Source organism: Antrostomus carolinensis, unplaced genomic scaffold (genome assembly GCF_000700745.2).
Source record: "Antrostomus carolinensis isolate BGI_N321 unplaced genomic scaffold, ASM70074v2 scaffold1270, whole genome shotgun sequence".
NCBI classification, from domain to species: domain Eukaryota; kingdom Metazoa; phylum Chordata; class Aves; order Caprimulgiformes; family Caprimulgidae; genus Antrostomus; species Antrostomus carolinensis.
This window is the reverse complement of record NW_010288897.1, coordinates 1851-19313: the sequence shown is the minus strand read 5'-3', so window position 1 is coordinate 19313 and position 17463 is coordinate 1851. Positions and strand designations below refer to the sequence as shown.

Sequence of the window (17463 nt, the reverse complement as noted above, 5' to 3'; positions counted from 1 at the left end):
GCAAAGAAATTCTTCTGCCTGTATATTCTGGACAAGGATTTAGTTCTAAACATAAAAGCTGGAAGTTCTTCCACAACACTAGCTTGCAAAGCACAAAACTCAGAAATAATAGCCCTTATCTCTGCCTCCCCCTGGGTTTTAATGCCAGGGGCTCCCCAACACTCACCCACTCCCTGCCCCACACACTGGTGTGGCACTGATGTCCCCCATGTCTATGGGAGAACATATCCCAAGGACGGTGTTTATTGAGGAAGAACACGTCCTTATTTAATTATCTCAGCGTTCCTCTCCATGCTAAAACTCAAAATAAATTCATCCTTTATTTAAGATAATTATAATTATCTAAACAAGCTTACTTAAATTTCATGGTGTTAGCATGCCACTGCCAGAAACAGATTGTTCCATCAGCACCAGTAGAAGTGAGGTATCGTGTTGTTCCTTTCCTTGCAGGAGAGAACTAAAAATAAAGTTGTAACAGTTAAAACCAGCTAATTTCTTTCTCCCCCTACATGCTGGAAACTTGTAAATAGACATTGACAAGAATTTTTTTCACAAACATATCAGCTTCTTCCTTGGGAGTACAAAGAGTAGTATCAGGGATAAGCACAGAAACTGAACTTCCATAAAAATAAAGCTGAGGAATGGAAAATACTGACATTTTGACCAGCAAGTCTTTGTTCCTGCCACACAAAACTAACAAATTGGAAAAATGAAACAAGCCTAGACTCTCTTAATGGGATGAGAAGATGAGGAAATTCTTATTTCTAGGACAGAACTGGATCAAACACAGTAATAAAATTAAAAATGATTCCTGAATCCAAGCCCAACGAAGAACAGCAGCACAGTAGGACCCCCCCACCTCTTCCTGAACCTCTCCTCCGCCTCCCTAAGGAGTGGGAAAGCTTTTCATCCTGAAGCCTCTCACTTTACTTCCATAACTGCAGCAATACCTTTCATCCTCTGGCTACCTGGTATTTGATACAGAGATTGAGCACTGGTTCCTGAAAAAATCATGACTGATTTTTTATTTCTTTTATAAATTACTGGAATTTACAAAAACCTTGTGAGGGATGTATATAAACATAAAGAAATAATACACAAAACCAGGTTACAAACTATGTTACCCTGAAGTAAATAATTTGTGGCACAGTTAAAATCAGACAAAATTGGAAGTGTAGGCATGAGGGGGGGAAATAAGACTCCTGGAGACTACTGGTCTGTTGGAGAAGACTGTGATGAATCAAGGCTCCAGAAGAGAGGGATTCTGAGCCAGACATCCCTGCTCCTTCCCCCCCCTCTGTGTGCATAACCTGCCAAATTGCAGGGATTGTCTTTTTTATCCTGGAATTTTGTTTTGTTGGAGGTTTCTGCCTGGCAGTTGTGGGGTTTTTTTAAAACAAATAAACTGCAAATTGCTAACCATTATTGACTTTGCTGCCACCAGAGCCTTTTTTTTTTCCCCTGCTCCACTCTTGCTCACTGGGCACTTGTCACACGACTAAAACTGCACAGACACAAGCACAGATTCCCTGCAAACCCTGATCTGTGCTGTACCATGGCTGCTGCAGTGTCTATGTACCCTACAAAATCCAAATCAGCTCCTTATGGTACAGGGTAAGATAACGAGCAAATCCCAGAGTCCCAGAATTGCCTGGACTGGAAAAGCCCTTTAAGCTTATTGAGTCCAATCATGAACCCAACACTGACCAGTCCCCTATGACTAACCCATGTCCCTCAGCACTGTGTCTACACGACTCTTCAATCCCTCCAGGGATGGGGACTCCACCACTGCCCTGGGCAACCCCTTCCAATAGCTGATCAATAAGAGATGTGGAATAAGAATTTTAAGCTGACAGTATTCCTCTGAAAAATAAATGTCCACCACTGCCCTGGGCAACCCCTTCCAACAGCTGATCAATAAGAGATGTGGAGTAAGAATTTTTAGCTTTCTCTATGAAGAAATGCCTGTTGGATCAGTCACTGTGCAAGGACTGCCACCAAAGATGCCAGCCATGTCTCCCTGGCTCAGCTAGTTGATCTGATCATCTCAGTGACCGTGTCTTTCCTTTATCTAAGGAAGGAGGAGCAATGGGACCACAGAGTTAAAGCAGCTGGAAGAAGGAGAATCATCCCCTCAGGTAGCTGGCCACTGCGCAGGCGTGAGCTTGCTGGGAAATAACACCCTTGAGTTCTTCTGGAACATAAGGAAGAACTTCTTTACTGTGAGGGTGATTGAGCACTGGAACAGGCTGCCCAGAGAGGTTGTGGAATGTCCATTTCCTGGAGATATTAAAAAACTGTCTGGACAAAATCCTGGTTCATGTGCTCTAGGAGTCCCTGCTTGAGCAGAGGTGTTGGACTAGATGTGACCTTCAGAGATCCCTTCCAACCTCAACCATTCTGTGATTCTGAGTTGGGGCAAATCTACACTCCTAGAGATGAAAAGATAAGTTTTATCCCTGATTTCTAATCCACATCTCTTATTACTGTTTTAATGAGGCTTTGAGCAACCTGGTCTAGTGGAAGGTGTCCCTGCTGATGGCAGGGGGGTTGGAACTGGATGAGCTTTGAGGTCCCTTCCAACCCAAACCATTCTATGATTCTATGATTCTATGAATTCAAGGGTTTAGGAAAAAAAAAAAAGTCATTCCTTACCTGTATGGAAGTAATGGAAGCTGAATGGCCCTGCAGCACTGCGACTGGGGCACAGGTTCGAAGACACCACACTCGAACTACTTTATCACAGCTGCCTGCAGCAAGCAGCGTGTTCTCGTAGTTAACAGCCATGTCAGAGATTTCAGCCGAGTGTCCTCGCAACGTGGAGAGCAGGCGCCCATCATCTGTAGCCCAGATTTTGACCAAACAATCATCTGACCCCTAATGCCACACAAAAATTTCCAAAGATTATATAAAATCATGTTATGGATACATCATCTATAGGTACACAGCAGATGAACAAGTATCTGAAACACCACTGGGCCATGAACCTGCTGGAAGAGTGACTTCAGTGGGATTGCACAGAGGCACAACTACCCGAGCTTGGGGATCATCTTGTGGGGTGAAGGATTTAGATATTTATAAAACAGAAGCCACTGTCTCATGTTTCACGCTAAGATATGATTAACTGCTGCTAATCTAACTCCTCTCAATACAGTTCAATAGTAATTAAGGTAAATTTAAGAAGATAAAATGTTTTATTACATCCTATGAACAGTCACATTTATCTGCGTGAGCCAGATCAAAACAATAGTAAAATCAAAGTGATCATAAGACTCGAGCTCTAAGAAGAGCACTGAAGCATCTGAGGGATCTGAGAGCCTCTGCCAGGCTCCTGGAGCTGTAAGGCAGCAGTTGTACCATGAGGTTCAATTTTTGTCCACAGAAGAAAAGCTGGACCACTCAAAGAGAGAAACCACACAACATCAAGTCCAACTGAAGTACCAGATCAGTGAGATTTCAGTTCAGGACAAGACACAAATCAAGAGCATATCCAACACAGATCATTGCAAAATACCTTTACTTACAGTGGCAGCTACATCACTTTATACTTAATCCCAATATTGCCAAGAATTTGTAGGCAGTTCACACCTTTCCACTACTCAGATACTACCAAGAGTAGCAATACTAGAGGTTGGGATTGCCACTGTATATTCAGAAACATAACACAACAAAACAAACTGCAATATCAACAACATTTTACTTTAAATTATGTTTTATTAACTGCAGCTAAACTCAAAACAGGAATCACTTTTGATTCTTCATAAAACTGCAGATGAGAAAAAATTCTTTATGGTGTAAAATGGAATTACTATGACCCAGAGTAATTATCTTAACATCTCTATGTGACCAAATTAGAATGAGTGGAGAAGGCAGCAAGAACACAAAGACAACAATTAGCCTGCTGGGTAATCTGTTTCTAAACACCTCTTGATAAGAGACAAGAGCAAAAACAAGACAGGGATTAACATTAACAGTTAAAAGATGCATTATTAACTTTTAAAAATCTGCTAATCTTTAAATATGCACAAAAAGCCAAGGGTAGTATCACAGAAATGTATGTTAAAATATTCTGGAGAATGACTTAAAATAATATTCATATATTCACTGCCATACTACAAATTCTAGAAAGAAAAGTTAGTAGAGAAGTCAATTGCAGATGAAGTAACAAAGTCTTCTATTTATCCACAAGTTTTTACTGAAATGTCAGGAAAGGATTGCCAGCATTTCCAAGGTCACCAAAAGGTAAAACATAGCTTTAAAAAAAAGTGTTAAAATTTAACCCAGCAAGTAGCATGCAAATTAATTCCAAGTTGCAGAATACTGTCGATCCCATTCATCAAGAAAGATTATAAATAAAATTCATTTTTTAAAAATGAGCATGTATTTCAGGTGAGAGTTGCAAGCTCTGGACCAGAACAACCCCACTGTTAAGGTTCTACATGGGGAAGCAAATAACTGACCAAGTCTCAGTCTACCAAAGCTGTGAGCAATTTTAAAACACCAAATCAAGTGAAAAGTGACCATTAGCATAGAAAGAGATGAGTTTTCCAAACATTTCAAGATTTTTCTTCCTTTCTTTTTCTGGAAGTCATGTCTGCATCTCAATCAGTAACTATGAGGCTGCTGAGGGACTCAAGAAAGAAAGAAATCAAACCACACAGAGCAATCTTCCCAGAAAATTCCAATTTTTAAACTTACTGTAAATATCCTCCTCCCGCTGCGATCAAAGGCTATACAATAAACAGACGAGAGATGCCCCAAAATCCTCTTATGCATCTTCATGTGTTGGTAGGTGGATGTTGGGAACAAGTGGCTGAAACGTCCACATCCAGTTAATTGCCTGGCAGAAATTATATTTACTGGGAGAGAAAAAACAAAACAAAAAGAAAATTAAAGCATAAATTTTGTCCAGAACTCAAAGGAACTAAATATTTAATCAAATATAATATTTGGTAACAGCTTTATTATTATAATTGTTATAAATCTGAACCTCTTCCACCTTATCAGAACATTCTGTACAGTCTTGTAAAAAAAGACAGCCCACTCCTGATGAAGCCTTTCAATACCCACCACACCACACACTGCAATTACTTTCTTAATTCAAAAATTAAAGCAAAATAAAGAGTTCCCATCACAACTAGAAGCTATTTGAAGCGTTCAATTCACAAACAGGAAACAGATATATTTATTCTATATGGATTTGGGAAACTTCATCTTAGTAACATATCATTTCCTTAAAAGAATTACAACAACTTTATTTTTGGAGCATAATAATAGTTTATTTTAAGTGCTTTTTTTGTGATAAAAATCTTTCTTTGGAATAAGTTCCAGTTTGTGTGTCACAGTCAATGGTCTTCCACATTTTCCCCATGAAACCTCTCTCATTATAAGCAGCAGCAGCAGCAGCATCATTGCTTTTCTATGGCAATGTAATTAAAGAACAAGAAATATGTGGGACTGATGGAAAAGAATGGCAGAAGCAAGAAAAAACTGCAATGACACGAAGTTATTTCATATCTAACAGTCCTCACAAGAACAGCCTGAAATCTAAATGCACAAAACCATCACGTTAGCGGTTTCATGGGCAGTTAATGACAGAACAAGGGGAAATGGGTTTAAGCTGAAGGAGGGGAGGTTTAGATGAGATATTAGGAAGAAGTTCTTCACTGTGAGGGTGGTCAGACACTGGAACAGGTTGCCCAGAGAAGCTGTGGCTGCTCCTCCCTGGAAGTGTTGAAGGCCAGGCTGGATGAGGCTTTGAGCAACCTGGTCTAGTGGAAGGTGTCCCTGCTGCTGGCAGGGGGGTTGGAACTGGATGAGCTTTAAGGTCCCTTCCAATCCAAACCAGTCTGGGGTTCTGTGATTCTATGATTCATCACCAATAACCACAAATCAACAAGGATGTGTGTGCCTCTGCTGGGACACACCACCAAATAAAGATCATTACGGCAGTAAAACACAGCTCCTAATTCGAATCTTCGATCTGATGCATCATTTGAGATCATCTTGGGTATTGAATTTTACCTATCCTGATTTATACCACTTGAACTTTTGATTTTTTGAAGTTTTGAGAGTTTTTTCTCAATGGAACTTCAAGATCTAACAGTGCAATACTGGTGGTTTTGTCGAGTCCTTGCGAAGCTCTTCAGCACCTTTCAATCCTTTAGTTCAAAAGTCTAGTGAACAACTTGACCCATTTTCTTCATTGTATCATCATATTGCCTATCTAGACAAAATCACTTTAGGGAAAATGTTTAAAAAAATAAATAATAAATTTACAAAGTCAAGAAGCATCATTTCAAAAGGTTACTAACCCACTAGACACTTCTGTAAATTTATAAGATTGAAGTTTTTGGACATAAGCAGAGAGATAAATGGGCAAGGAAAATAAATTGTTTCCAGATTTACAGAAAGTCTTTTTGTTTCTCAAGTTTTATGCTCTGAAATTTGGACTATTTTTAATCACTACATACAACAAGAACAAAAAAAAAAGTCATCTAAAAGGTGTAGCTGCTTGCAGAAGTCAGGCTCCCAGTGCGACCTCACCTTCAGTCAATATTTGTTTTGCATGTAAAAACAGATATTCAGCACTACTAAAAAAGCAAAACACACTAAACCAAATTAATTTCCTATCCAGCTACTATTCAATCGATACCTGATATTATACAGGAACTGTGAAATGAAACTGTCTCCCCTAGCAAAGTCAAAAGGAAATCTTTAACCCTTTTTCTCCAGCTCTTCCAGGAGGGCACAGAGATCCCGCAGCAATCAATGCTGTGCATTTTATTTACTATTGAAGTGTGCCAGCTTAAAAGCTAAATTCTTCAAAATCCTACACCTCCCTTTCCCCTACACTGTGGACACTGTTGTGCCAACACAGAGATGGAGTAATTTCAGTGCCTTTCAGTGCTTAAATCATTTAAATACATAATAATAGTATATCTGCCTTTAAACAATTTCAAATGGCTGTGAATGCTTTTTTTTAAACCCACTAAGAACTGCGTGAATCAAAAAAAGGTACATTTGAGTTTCAAAATACTCCAAATATCTCCTGTGTACAACAGTTCCCAGGCAATTCTGAGGATGTACCACCACTGTTTGTTGTAAATCACCAAAAGGTAGAATGAAGAGTCGGGCACTAACTCGCACAGCCTTCCATTTGCCATTTGGCATCTAACTTTTCCGGTTGATTCCCAGCCTTGTAATCAGTTCAGCTTCAGAGGATGGGAAAGTCATTTCATTTTTTTTTTTTTTTATTTTAATGTCTATTTCCCTAGATTTGCACAATGAGAACGAGATTTCTCAATCTCCCATGGATAATTAAAAAATAAAAAGCACTGCTTTATGAAATGCTTCAATCACGAGTTTCGGTGAAATACAGAAGTGTTATTGTGCCATGAGGAGTATTATCCTTAGCAAAGCCACAGCATCGGGGAATAAAAAGTAGCAAATATTCAATGTATCTGATCCTCACTAGAAAAATGCTCTAAATAAATATAATTTATAAAAAATTGTTTCATTTATAAAAATGTTTTGTATACCACAAACATACGCCACGCACACAAAGCTGTGGGTGAGTGATTTGTCTTCCCACACTTTATATAAACTATCACTGTCTTCAAATGTCCTGGGTTTTAGCTGAAATAGGTTTTTCTTTTTAGTAATTAGAAGAGTGATATTTTGGGTAAAGTAAACCCACCTCACACAAAACAAAACAAAACATCCACAACTCTAGTGCTCATATTTTTTGGTAGATGATTAATACACAATATCTAAATAGGGAATTATACACACACACATATGACAAAAAGCCCCGTGAAGTTTGCTCTCTTCAGTACAGTTAAATTATTGTACTCATAAAGCTTAAAAGTATTAAAAAACACCCAATTCTCACCCAGAGAATTACAATATAGTAGCCCTACAAAACTCTTAGCAACCTGTCTAATTAGCTTCATGTCACACTGGGCATAACCACTGCCAAGTCTACCCCCTCGCTATTTCCTGCCAGGAAAAAAATCTTTCAAACCTGTGTTGATGTTATTTCACATCAAAATTGAGCAAATACAGACTTCTTGCTAGGAAAAGTAAGTTAGTTTTGCCTACAAATGGAAAGGCCTTCTTCTCAGGTGAAGTTCTTCACTTCTAGCTGCTGAAACGTGGTACCTGGGTGCAGAGGTGCCACTGGTGCTGCAGTGAGAGGTGGGATTTCTCCCTCTTCACCTGTGCTGGGAGCAACCTGCTGCCACCTCAGCACCAGCTCCTGGCATGGTGGGCAAAGCCCTGGCTTACAGATCATCCAGTGTTGTGAGCTGGAAGGAACCCACAAAGATGATGGAGTCCAACTGCTGTCCCTGCACAGGACAATCCCAACATTCACACCATGTCCCTGAGGGCCTTGGCCAAATGCTGCTGGAATCTTGTCAGGCTTGGTGCCATGAGCACCTCCCTGGGGAGCCTGTTCCAGTGCTCCACCACCCTCTGCCTCAAGAACCTTTTCCTCATGGCCAACCTCACCCTCCCCTGCCACATCTTCCTGCCATTCCCTCTGCTCCTGCCATTTGTTGGTGGCCAGAGAGAAGAGGTCAGCACCTGTCCCTCCTCTGCCCCTTGGGAGGAAGTTCTAGACCCCCAGGAGATCTCCTCTCAGTCTCCTCTTCTCCAGGCTGAACAACCCAAGTGACTTCAGAAAAAGAAAAAAATGAAAAAGAGAAAAAAAAGAAAAAAAATGAAAAAGAGAAAAAGAGAAAAAAAAAGAAAAAATGAAAAAGAGAAAAAAGAGAAAAAAATGAAAAAAGAGAAAAAAAGAAAAACGAAAAAGAGAAAAAAGAGAAAAAAGAAAAAGGAGAAAAAAGAAAAAGGAGAAAAAAGAAAAAAGAGAAAAAAGAAAAAAGAGAAAAAAGAAAAAAGAGAAAAAAGAAAAAAGAGAAAAAAGAAAAAAGAGGAAAAAAAGAGAAAAAAATCACAAATTTCAAAGTTAAGTCACAGCTTCAGAAGGAATTAAAACATTTCAGTGTGGACAAAGTCACCTTATCTGCAGCAGTTTCCAAACTACCTGAATTCTTTCCTCTCCCTACAAACCCTCGCTTCACCCCATTAGTTGCAAGCAAAAATAGAGACCAGAATACTGGTACAAACCTTCATTTTAAAAACAGTTTCTCTAGCTTTAAGGGTGATGACTTCACATCATCCTACTTTACCTTTTGAGATCAGCACTATAACTTGGTAATGAGGACACAGCATTTTCCACAGCCAGGGTGTGTGGTGAGTAAGCTGTGACCTCATCGCGGGGCTGGACGAAGCGTGAAGACTGGCTACCACTCGCGGCGTGCAGAAGAAACACGAGAAACAGTGTTCACAAGAACACTGGGAAATAAACACAGTTGGCTCACACACGCAAAATACCTTCTCAGAGAGTGGATGTGTAGCCACAGAGACAGTCAGACCCAGTAAAAGCACCAAAGAGAACAAAGTGTTCCAGCTTTCATAGCTGCTGACCTCACACAACTCCTCCACAGCAGAGAAACATTGATTTTCTGACCTCATTGGAGCTCTGCTGTTTGGCAGACCTAAGGTAGCTGGATCACCTTGACTGTAAATTTCCATACAGCAGGACTGCTTGTTCATTGAGACTATGCTGTGAACCTTCTAGCTCCAAATCTTGTGGTACTTTCCCTAACAACAGTCACTCACATGAAGATTTTCAGCCTCGGGTTAAAATAGCTCCAGTAACCAAATTAAAGAGGGAAAACAATCTTCTTTCTAACCTGTTTTGTGTTGCCTGCAAAAATAAAAAGTCTCTGATAGAACCCACAAAACCAGGTTTGTGAAGAACTCCCATTGCTGAGGTGCCATATGACCCATCTTTCAACCTTCTGACTGGAAGAGCACAAAGTGGATCCTAAACACACCACTACCCCAAAACCTGCACAGAAAGCAGCTAAAAGACCATCCTCACCATATTCCCCGTGTTATCCTGTAAGCAGTGCTGACAGCACCTTCCCTTCTTCACCCCCAGCAGATCACCACAGACCTTCAAGACTCAACACACAAACACCACGTTCTTGAGAAGAACAACTTCCACAGATCAGCACTTTCTCAGAGACTCCCCCAGCCAGAAGATTCCCAGCTCTGCACAAACACGCTGGGAAAAGGCAACACTGATTTCTTACTCCAGTTCTGCTCTCTGTGACCTCTTAATTTGGAGTAAAGATCACAAGGTGCCATCCCAACCCCATCCAGATGGAAAGGGAAACTACTGCAGCTACCAAGAATCACAAGCAATCCCATCACAACAGAAAAAACACACTTATAGGTGGCAACCTTCAACCTCTGTCACTGGAAAGGAAATTATGTCAGAACACTTTTAGCTGCTAGTTCACAGAATCACAGAATGTCAGGGATTGGAAGGAACCTCGAAAGATCATCCAGTCCAATCCCCCTGCCAGAGCAGGAACCTCAATGAGATCACACAGGAAGGTGTCCAGGCGGGTTTTGAATGTCTCCAGAGAAGGAGACTCCACACCCTCCCTGGGCAGCCTGTCCCAGGGCTCTGGCACCCTCACTGTGAAGAAGTTTCTTCTCAAGTTGAAGCAGAACCTCCTGTGTTCCAGCTCACACCCATTGCCCCTTGTCCTACCATTGGGCATCACTGAGAAGAGCCTGGCTCCATCCTCCTGACATTCACCCTTTACATATTTATAAACATTAATGAGGTCTCCCCTCAGTCTCCTCTTCTCCAAGCTAAAGAGCCCCAGCTCCCTCAGCCTTTCCTCAGCAGGGAGATGCTCCACTCCCTTCATCATCTTGGTGGCTCTGTGCTGGACTCTCTCCAGCAGTTCTCTGTCCTACACCTTTTCTACACCTAGTTCTACACCTTTTTTACCTGTCTACACAAGCAATCAAACAATAATTTCACCTCATGAACACACGTTATTATGGGTGTCTATTATTACTTCAGCCTGACTACTTCAGCAAGTCATTCCAGAAAACACAACCTGACCAAGCCAGCACAGTATGGAAATTCACAATTACACCCAGATATTAAAGAGGTTGGGCACACTTCTTCATCTTCTGTTTTAAACCAAGACACACACACACACTGCTGTATCTGTGGCTGGCACTGCTCACCAGAAAACACACCCATTTGGTACAAATAGAAGAATTCCGTGACTTCCACTTCAGGATGAACAAGAGGGAATCCCAAAACCAAACTCCTGCCTCCTGTACAGCTTAAGTGTAGTCAACTTCTTATTTTAATCTTTACACACATTTTCTTATCTTACTAGTAGTTTATGTACCTACATCAAAGAGGATCATATTGTTCCAGGAACCAATACTTATAAAAATTAATTCTGGGCTATAAAGACCCTTTTCCATGTAACATCTTTGTATTTCTTAAAAAACAATTCACAGGAAAACACCAAAACTAACAGAATCACACAGAATCCCAGACTGGTTTGGGCTGGAAGAGACCTTAAAGCTCATCCAGTTCCAACCCCCCTGCCAGCAGCAGGGACACCTTCCACTAGACCAGGTTGCTCAAAGCCTCATCCAACCTGGCCGAGAACACTTCCAGGGAGGAGCAGCCACAACTTCCTTGGGCAACCTGTTCCAGTGTCTCACCACCCTCACAGTGAAGAACTTCTCCCTAATATCTCATCTAAACCTCCCCTCTTTCAGCTTAAACCCATTTCCCCTTGTTTTGTTATTAACTGCCCTTATGAAAAGTCCTTCCCCAGCTTTCTTGTAGGCCCCCTAACAAATCATTCTGTTCTCTAAATCACTAAATAGCCACCAAGCAAACAGCACAGACCTTTGTCATAAAAGCATGACACATGCAGAGGTCCAATCTGCTAGTATCATTCATTAATAATACTGCATATTCCCAAAACACATGGTCTGATTCTCCTCTTATGAAATAACTGATCCAGGAGGCCTTTTAGAAATACAACTGGAGAAGCTGGATGTGTGCAATAAATTTGTAATCAAGCCTATTAGTGATCCATCAGCTCAACTGCTAATAAAAACTGCAGAACCAGCCTCAAAGAATAAATACACAGTTATATACATAAGTAACCATACTAATATATGGAAATAGTTTTCTTTTTTAATGTCCACAGGATGACTCATAAATTATCTGACAAAAGCAGTACTAACGCAAAAGTTCCCTGTGCATTAAGTCCAGGCAAATATCAATTTCTTTTTTATCCAGAAGACCCATAATTAACTTTGCCATTCCCCCAAATTGCTGCCACAACACCACCACAGACCTGATGCAAAGCACGCTATCGATTTCAACCACAAACAGCCCAGGCACTGTCACTTTCCTGTCTGACAAAGATTAATTTTTAGTGGGAGAGAGAAAGTGCTAAAGCACAAAAGAGAGGAACAGATATGGCAGCAAGAGAAGATTGACATCATCCTCCTTCCATCTCCAAAGGGATGGGAAAAACCTACGTGAACACATCTAACAAAGCAGGAAAAGTCTGTACATTTGCACAAACACACATTAATGCAGATAAAATACCCTCATAAGAAACAAATCACGACTGACAGGACTTTTATGCCTGTAAGAATCCAATTTGTTTGCTGTTAAAATAGTTAATGAAAGGTCAGACCATATAAGAAAAATACTTTTCAGTTTAAGCAAAACAGAGAAGTTCTTTGCTGCTGTGTAAGCTGAATGCCCACATATATCTGAGTTCTACACAAGTTCTTTATCTGACTGTGTGGACAACTGAAATAACACAAATGTTGGTTTGGTGATGAGTTCCTTTTTGGAAAGGGATGTTGTAAGCAGTCTGTTTTCTGTCATAATCGAACTAAAATGAATTTTTGAGTCAAAAAAAACGTTCCTTAGAAGCCAAGTGCTTTGTTCTGGCTGAGATTCCTGAATGAAAAGATGATCTACGTGCTCCTGTGATCATGCCTGTTCAATCTTACAAGCATACGTACATATTATGTAGGTGTATCATAAAAAAACACTCAAGCACGTTGCCCTCCAAACAGAAAGTTAACCTGCAAAGCTTTTCAACGTGGCCACAATGTTTTAACATATGTACACACGTTATGGAAGATCCAAGCCTGAATAATACAAGAAAAAGTTATTCTGTTCTCAGTGAGAAACCTTTTTTTAGACTAATTCATAGTGATATGTCAAAAAAAAAAAAAGCCATTAATGCAAACCTGTGGTAGAGTTTCAGTCAGTACAAGTAACTTCCAGCTGGAACAGGAATTAAAATATAGAAAAGAAAAAAAAAAACACCTTATGTATGTTTCAAAACTCACCCACGTTTGGTGGTTTCCCGTAATTTACAGGCAGTTCGGGCGGGCGGCCTCTGTGAAGAGCTGCAAACGCAGATCCTTTCCATAGCGTGTGTCTGAAGTCTGCATCAGCAAGATGAACAGTGGGTTAGTGGAACAATCAGCCAAACCAGGTCCAACTGACCTCTTCTTCTTAGAATCAAGAGCATCAAGGACCACTCCCAGCATCCCTACATAAGATTTCCCTTTTTCAATAGTCTGTCAGCAATCTAACACTGCAAGAAGATTGCTACTCTGATTTTTAGTTCCTAAGCAATGTGACTTTAAACAGTTACAACTTATTTTTGCTTTATTTTGGTGAGCAAGGAGTATAAATTAATGGAAAGAAAGAGAGAATTAAAAAGTGGGAGCACTCTGTATTGAGGAAGGACTGAATTTTGGTCTGTTTTCAGTCCTTCTGCAACCCCAACACATACAGGACCTCTTCTGATGAGCTAAAAGTTTGAGAACACACACACACACACACACACACACACATTTGCTCCCTGAAAGTGGGAGAAGTGAGATTGATTATTTTTTCAAATAAATCTGTTTTCCTGCAATTGGTGGCAATATGCCTTCCTTTCAGATTCTCCTCTGCACCCCACCTCCCCAAAAAAACACTGTTTTTCATACGAAGACTGTTTTCTTTAAAGACTCTCCAGCTATCTGCAGCCAACTGGCTCCACAGAGCTTTCTCTCTAGAACAATAGTGATTTTATTTGAGACTGTTCAGAAATTAGACCTGGACTTCTTCCATTTCTGGCCATCTGGAAGGAGAGAAATGAGCTTCCACGGTGAATAAGGACTGAAACAGAAGGATAGTGCCACAGATTGGTGGGTTTGTGTATCACCATTTACATCTCTGACTATGAAGTGCAGAAGTTTATGTGACTCAAAGAGACACCCGAGAACTGATTTTTCTGATTAAAACCCAAACTGTACCACGGAGTATTACAAAGGTACAACTTCAAAACAGCACTCACACTTTCTAAAATAGCTCAAAATAGCTATAAACACCAATGGTAAATGGAAACTGCCTGCTGACACACAACTAGGGGGGAATGGAAATCCATGTGTGTCAACTTTGAAAGAGGTAGGCTGTTTCCTACTAGGGAGTGTGGTTTACATACCAAATGGCACAATGTCACAGAGCCTGTTTCTGAAAGGGGAAAAAACCCACAAAAATCTAGTAGGAATTTATTTGCAATAAATTTATCACACAGCTTAGGAAGCACTACGTTTTTCAGTGATTCATCCAGCCTCTGTCCCCTAATTTACCTAAGAAACCTCTGTTTCCCTGCACAAAAATAATTATTTTCACTTTCTATTTTCTTGCTGTTTTCTTCTAAGATGCAAACTGAATGTGAAATGAAGGAATCTTAGAATGGTTTGGGTTGGAAGGGACCTTAAAGCTCATCCAGTTCCAACCCCCCTGCCAGCAGCAGGGACACCTTCCACTAGACCAGGTTGCCCAAAGCCTCATCCAACCTGGCTTTGAAAACTTCTGCAGGTTGCCTTGCAAAGCTGAAATCCTCCACCCAACTATGACAAAGCTCAGGCAAAACAAAACTCAAGTCTCAAAACTTGACAGCAGGTCCCTCCAAGTGCTATCCAGTGCATCAGCAGAATGCCACTGTCCTTGTCAGAATCACAGTGTTACTTCACAGGATGTGGTAAATTAAGTGCTCAACTGCCAAGGAAACAGGAAGGTCCTGCTCTCCCATCCCTCCTCCTCTCCTGCTGCCTGTGTCACCTCCAGCACTCTGATCCTCCCCTGAGCTAATTTAATACACTACAACAGCAATAACAAATTGGGTAACATTTTAGCTCTCTGAATCAGCACATCACAGGATCAAATAAGTTTTGGTTCCTACAGGGAAGAGGTAACAGGGGCATGGAGTGAGTAGGGAAGGGAGGAACCACTCTCTTCAATAGCAGATGGCTCTCAGATCTGTTCAGTTGTAACAAAAACCGTGCTCTCAGGATCATTATCTCAAGCAGAGCAGTTTTTCAAAAGGACTAGGACTGGTGTTCTATTCATAAAAGGAATGGGAGCTTTCCTTCAAATTAACACTAAGCAAGTTCAAGCAGGAATTATCACTGAAGAATCACTCTCATCTCCTCCCACCCTCTAAACGTTGCCCCAAATGCCACCCTGCCCTTCAAGCTGACACATCTGCCTGCACGGCCAGGGAATTAAATAATGGAACAAATCAGCCTGAAAAATAGCCCAGCAAAATATATAGACTGCCTGGGTTATTTTAGACACAGGTATGTGTAAATGAAAAAAAAAAAACAACAACCAAAAGTCTCTATTTCAGATGGATCAAATCTCTCATCCAGTTCATCACATCGTTTACACAAACACCAGCCCAACATGCTGAGAAGTGAAGGGAGAGGAAGCAAGTAACAAGATCAGGCAACTGCAGGCAAAAGCTGTTTAAAATGGCATTTCAACCAAAGAAAAATACATGTAACAGGGCCAGCAATAACTGCAACAAGAAAGCAGGAGCTGACAAGCACAGCAAACAAACCAGGGGTCAGGCAAACACACAGATACCACCATATGAACTGAAACAAAAGGGCTTTTGAGCATCAAAATAAAATTCAATCACATATAAATTGAGAATCTTACCTTTTGCTGCCCTTAATAGAGACTGGCGCCCGACACCCAGCAAAGTCTGCACACCTAGGACACTCTGTGGGATTTCCTTGTCTAAAAGGGGTCCAAGTCTCTCACAGATCCTAAGAAGATAATCCGGAGGGATGTGTGCATTGACAGCCACCTAAACACATAAACAACACAGATGTTTGAAAGTTGACTTTCATTCTCGCTTCTACTGGTATTGCTTTGCTTGATTCATATTCAAGTATTAAAGTTAAATAAAGTTATTGAAATCAAGTGGAAAAAAACCCCTGAAAAAACCCCAAAATTAATGATACCAAAGATGTCTTTTGAAGTGACACGGTGTGTTGAAAAAGTCAGACCAGAAATTCCAGGTGGTGGTAATTGAGGATGTCCCTTAATCACAAACAAAAATACCTGAGACTCCAGAGTTCCCAGTGCAATCTGATCAAACAAAATTTTGCCTGGGGACTTGGTTTAAGTCTTTTTTTACCTTTCAGTTCATTCTTTTCACATACACTATTTCTTGCTTAGCTGAAACACCCCTGCCAGCTCCTCCCGTAAGAAACACGTGTGCTAAAGCCTAAAAACCCAAAATATTCTCCTAAAAGCAAGAGCCAGTCTCCAGTTTCCAGCAACTGGGAGTAGGTATCTTTAAGATCCACAAGTGTAGGCTCCTAATTTGTCATGTTGAGAAAACATTCTTCTTTTTCCCCTTTAGACAGAGACTGTTTTCTATGGGGAGACAATAGTTTTTCCAACAATCTCTTCAAATAACAAAAAAAATTGTGCCTCATTATCCAGAAAGTCCTGAGCTTGCCTGACTTCTACTGTATTTACCAGCTGGCAGCAAAAGCTCATCATCAGAGCTTATTTAGCTCCTTCAACACGGGACATAGAGCCACATTCATCTGCTTTTCCAAGATCAACACTAACCAGTCACTCAACTCTTATGTATTTGTGATTGAAAACTGAAAAAAAAAATCATTGTATTAGAACTATTTACAACTTTTGTATCTGCTGCAATATTGTGAAGAAAGAGATTGTCATAAACCAGGTTTTTTTTGTTTTACCAAGCCACAAACTTGTGCCAAATAACACTAAAGCTGACCTGAAAGGGCTAAAACAGAGCTCGTTGTAAAGAAATAATAGCAGGCATGTGCCTGCCCACACCCCTCTGTCCTCCATGACCACTTCAAATGTGTCCAGTCACAGGCCAATCCCAGTAACAGGGCTGTGGGCGCTCGCCACCCATCCAGTTCCCTCCTGGCAGGGCAGGACAAGTTTTTGTGCAGCTGCAGTGAGCCAGAACAATTCCCCAGTGTAGCTAAAACCATGACCAAGCTCCTCTCTGCATCAGCTCGGGTGCTCATCTACTGCGGAGGAAGCGGTTTCAGCTCCCCTGGCTTTTGTCACCCAATAAAAGGAGGAGAAGGTGTTGTGCCAGGTTTAGCAAAGCTGAGTGTGATCCAGAGAATCAGAGCTGGTGGAAAGCAAGGAACAGGATCACCTCGTTCAACAGAAGAGTATCA

The 17463-nt window shown here is 40.8% G+C and overlaps 1 protein-coding gene across 1 annotated transcript in view; it reads right to left on the bottom strand.

The window, feature by feature from the left end:
- BRWD3 (bromodomain and WD repeat domain containing 3) overlaps positions 1–16792 on the bottom strand; it is a gene marked incomplete at its 3' end in the record, with an annotated part of 43675 nt that extends 26883 nt beyond the window's left edge. Inside the window, exons 1-6 of the mRNA XM_029084929.1 lie at positions 16772–16792; positions 15941–16091; positions 13288–13386; positions 4699–4859; positions 2656–2877; positions 357–457 (exon numbers count right to left, since the gene is read on the bottom strand). Of these exons, the coding sequence (XP_028940762.1) occupies positions 357–457; positions 2656–2877; positions 4699–4859; positions 13288–13386; positions 15941–16091; positions 16772–16792 (755 nt within the window). The remainder of the gene's footprint in view (positions 1–356; positions 458–2655; positions 2878–4698; positions 4860–13287; positions 13387–15940; positions 16092–16771) is intronic.
- Between the last annotated feature and the right edge of the window lie 671 nt (positions 16793–17463).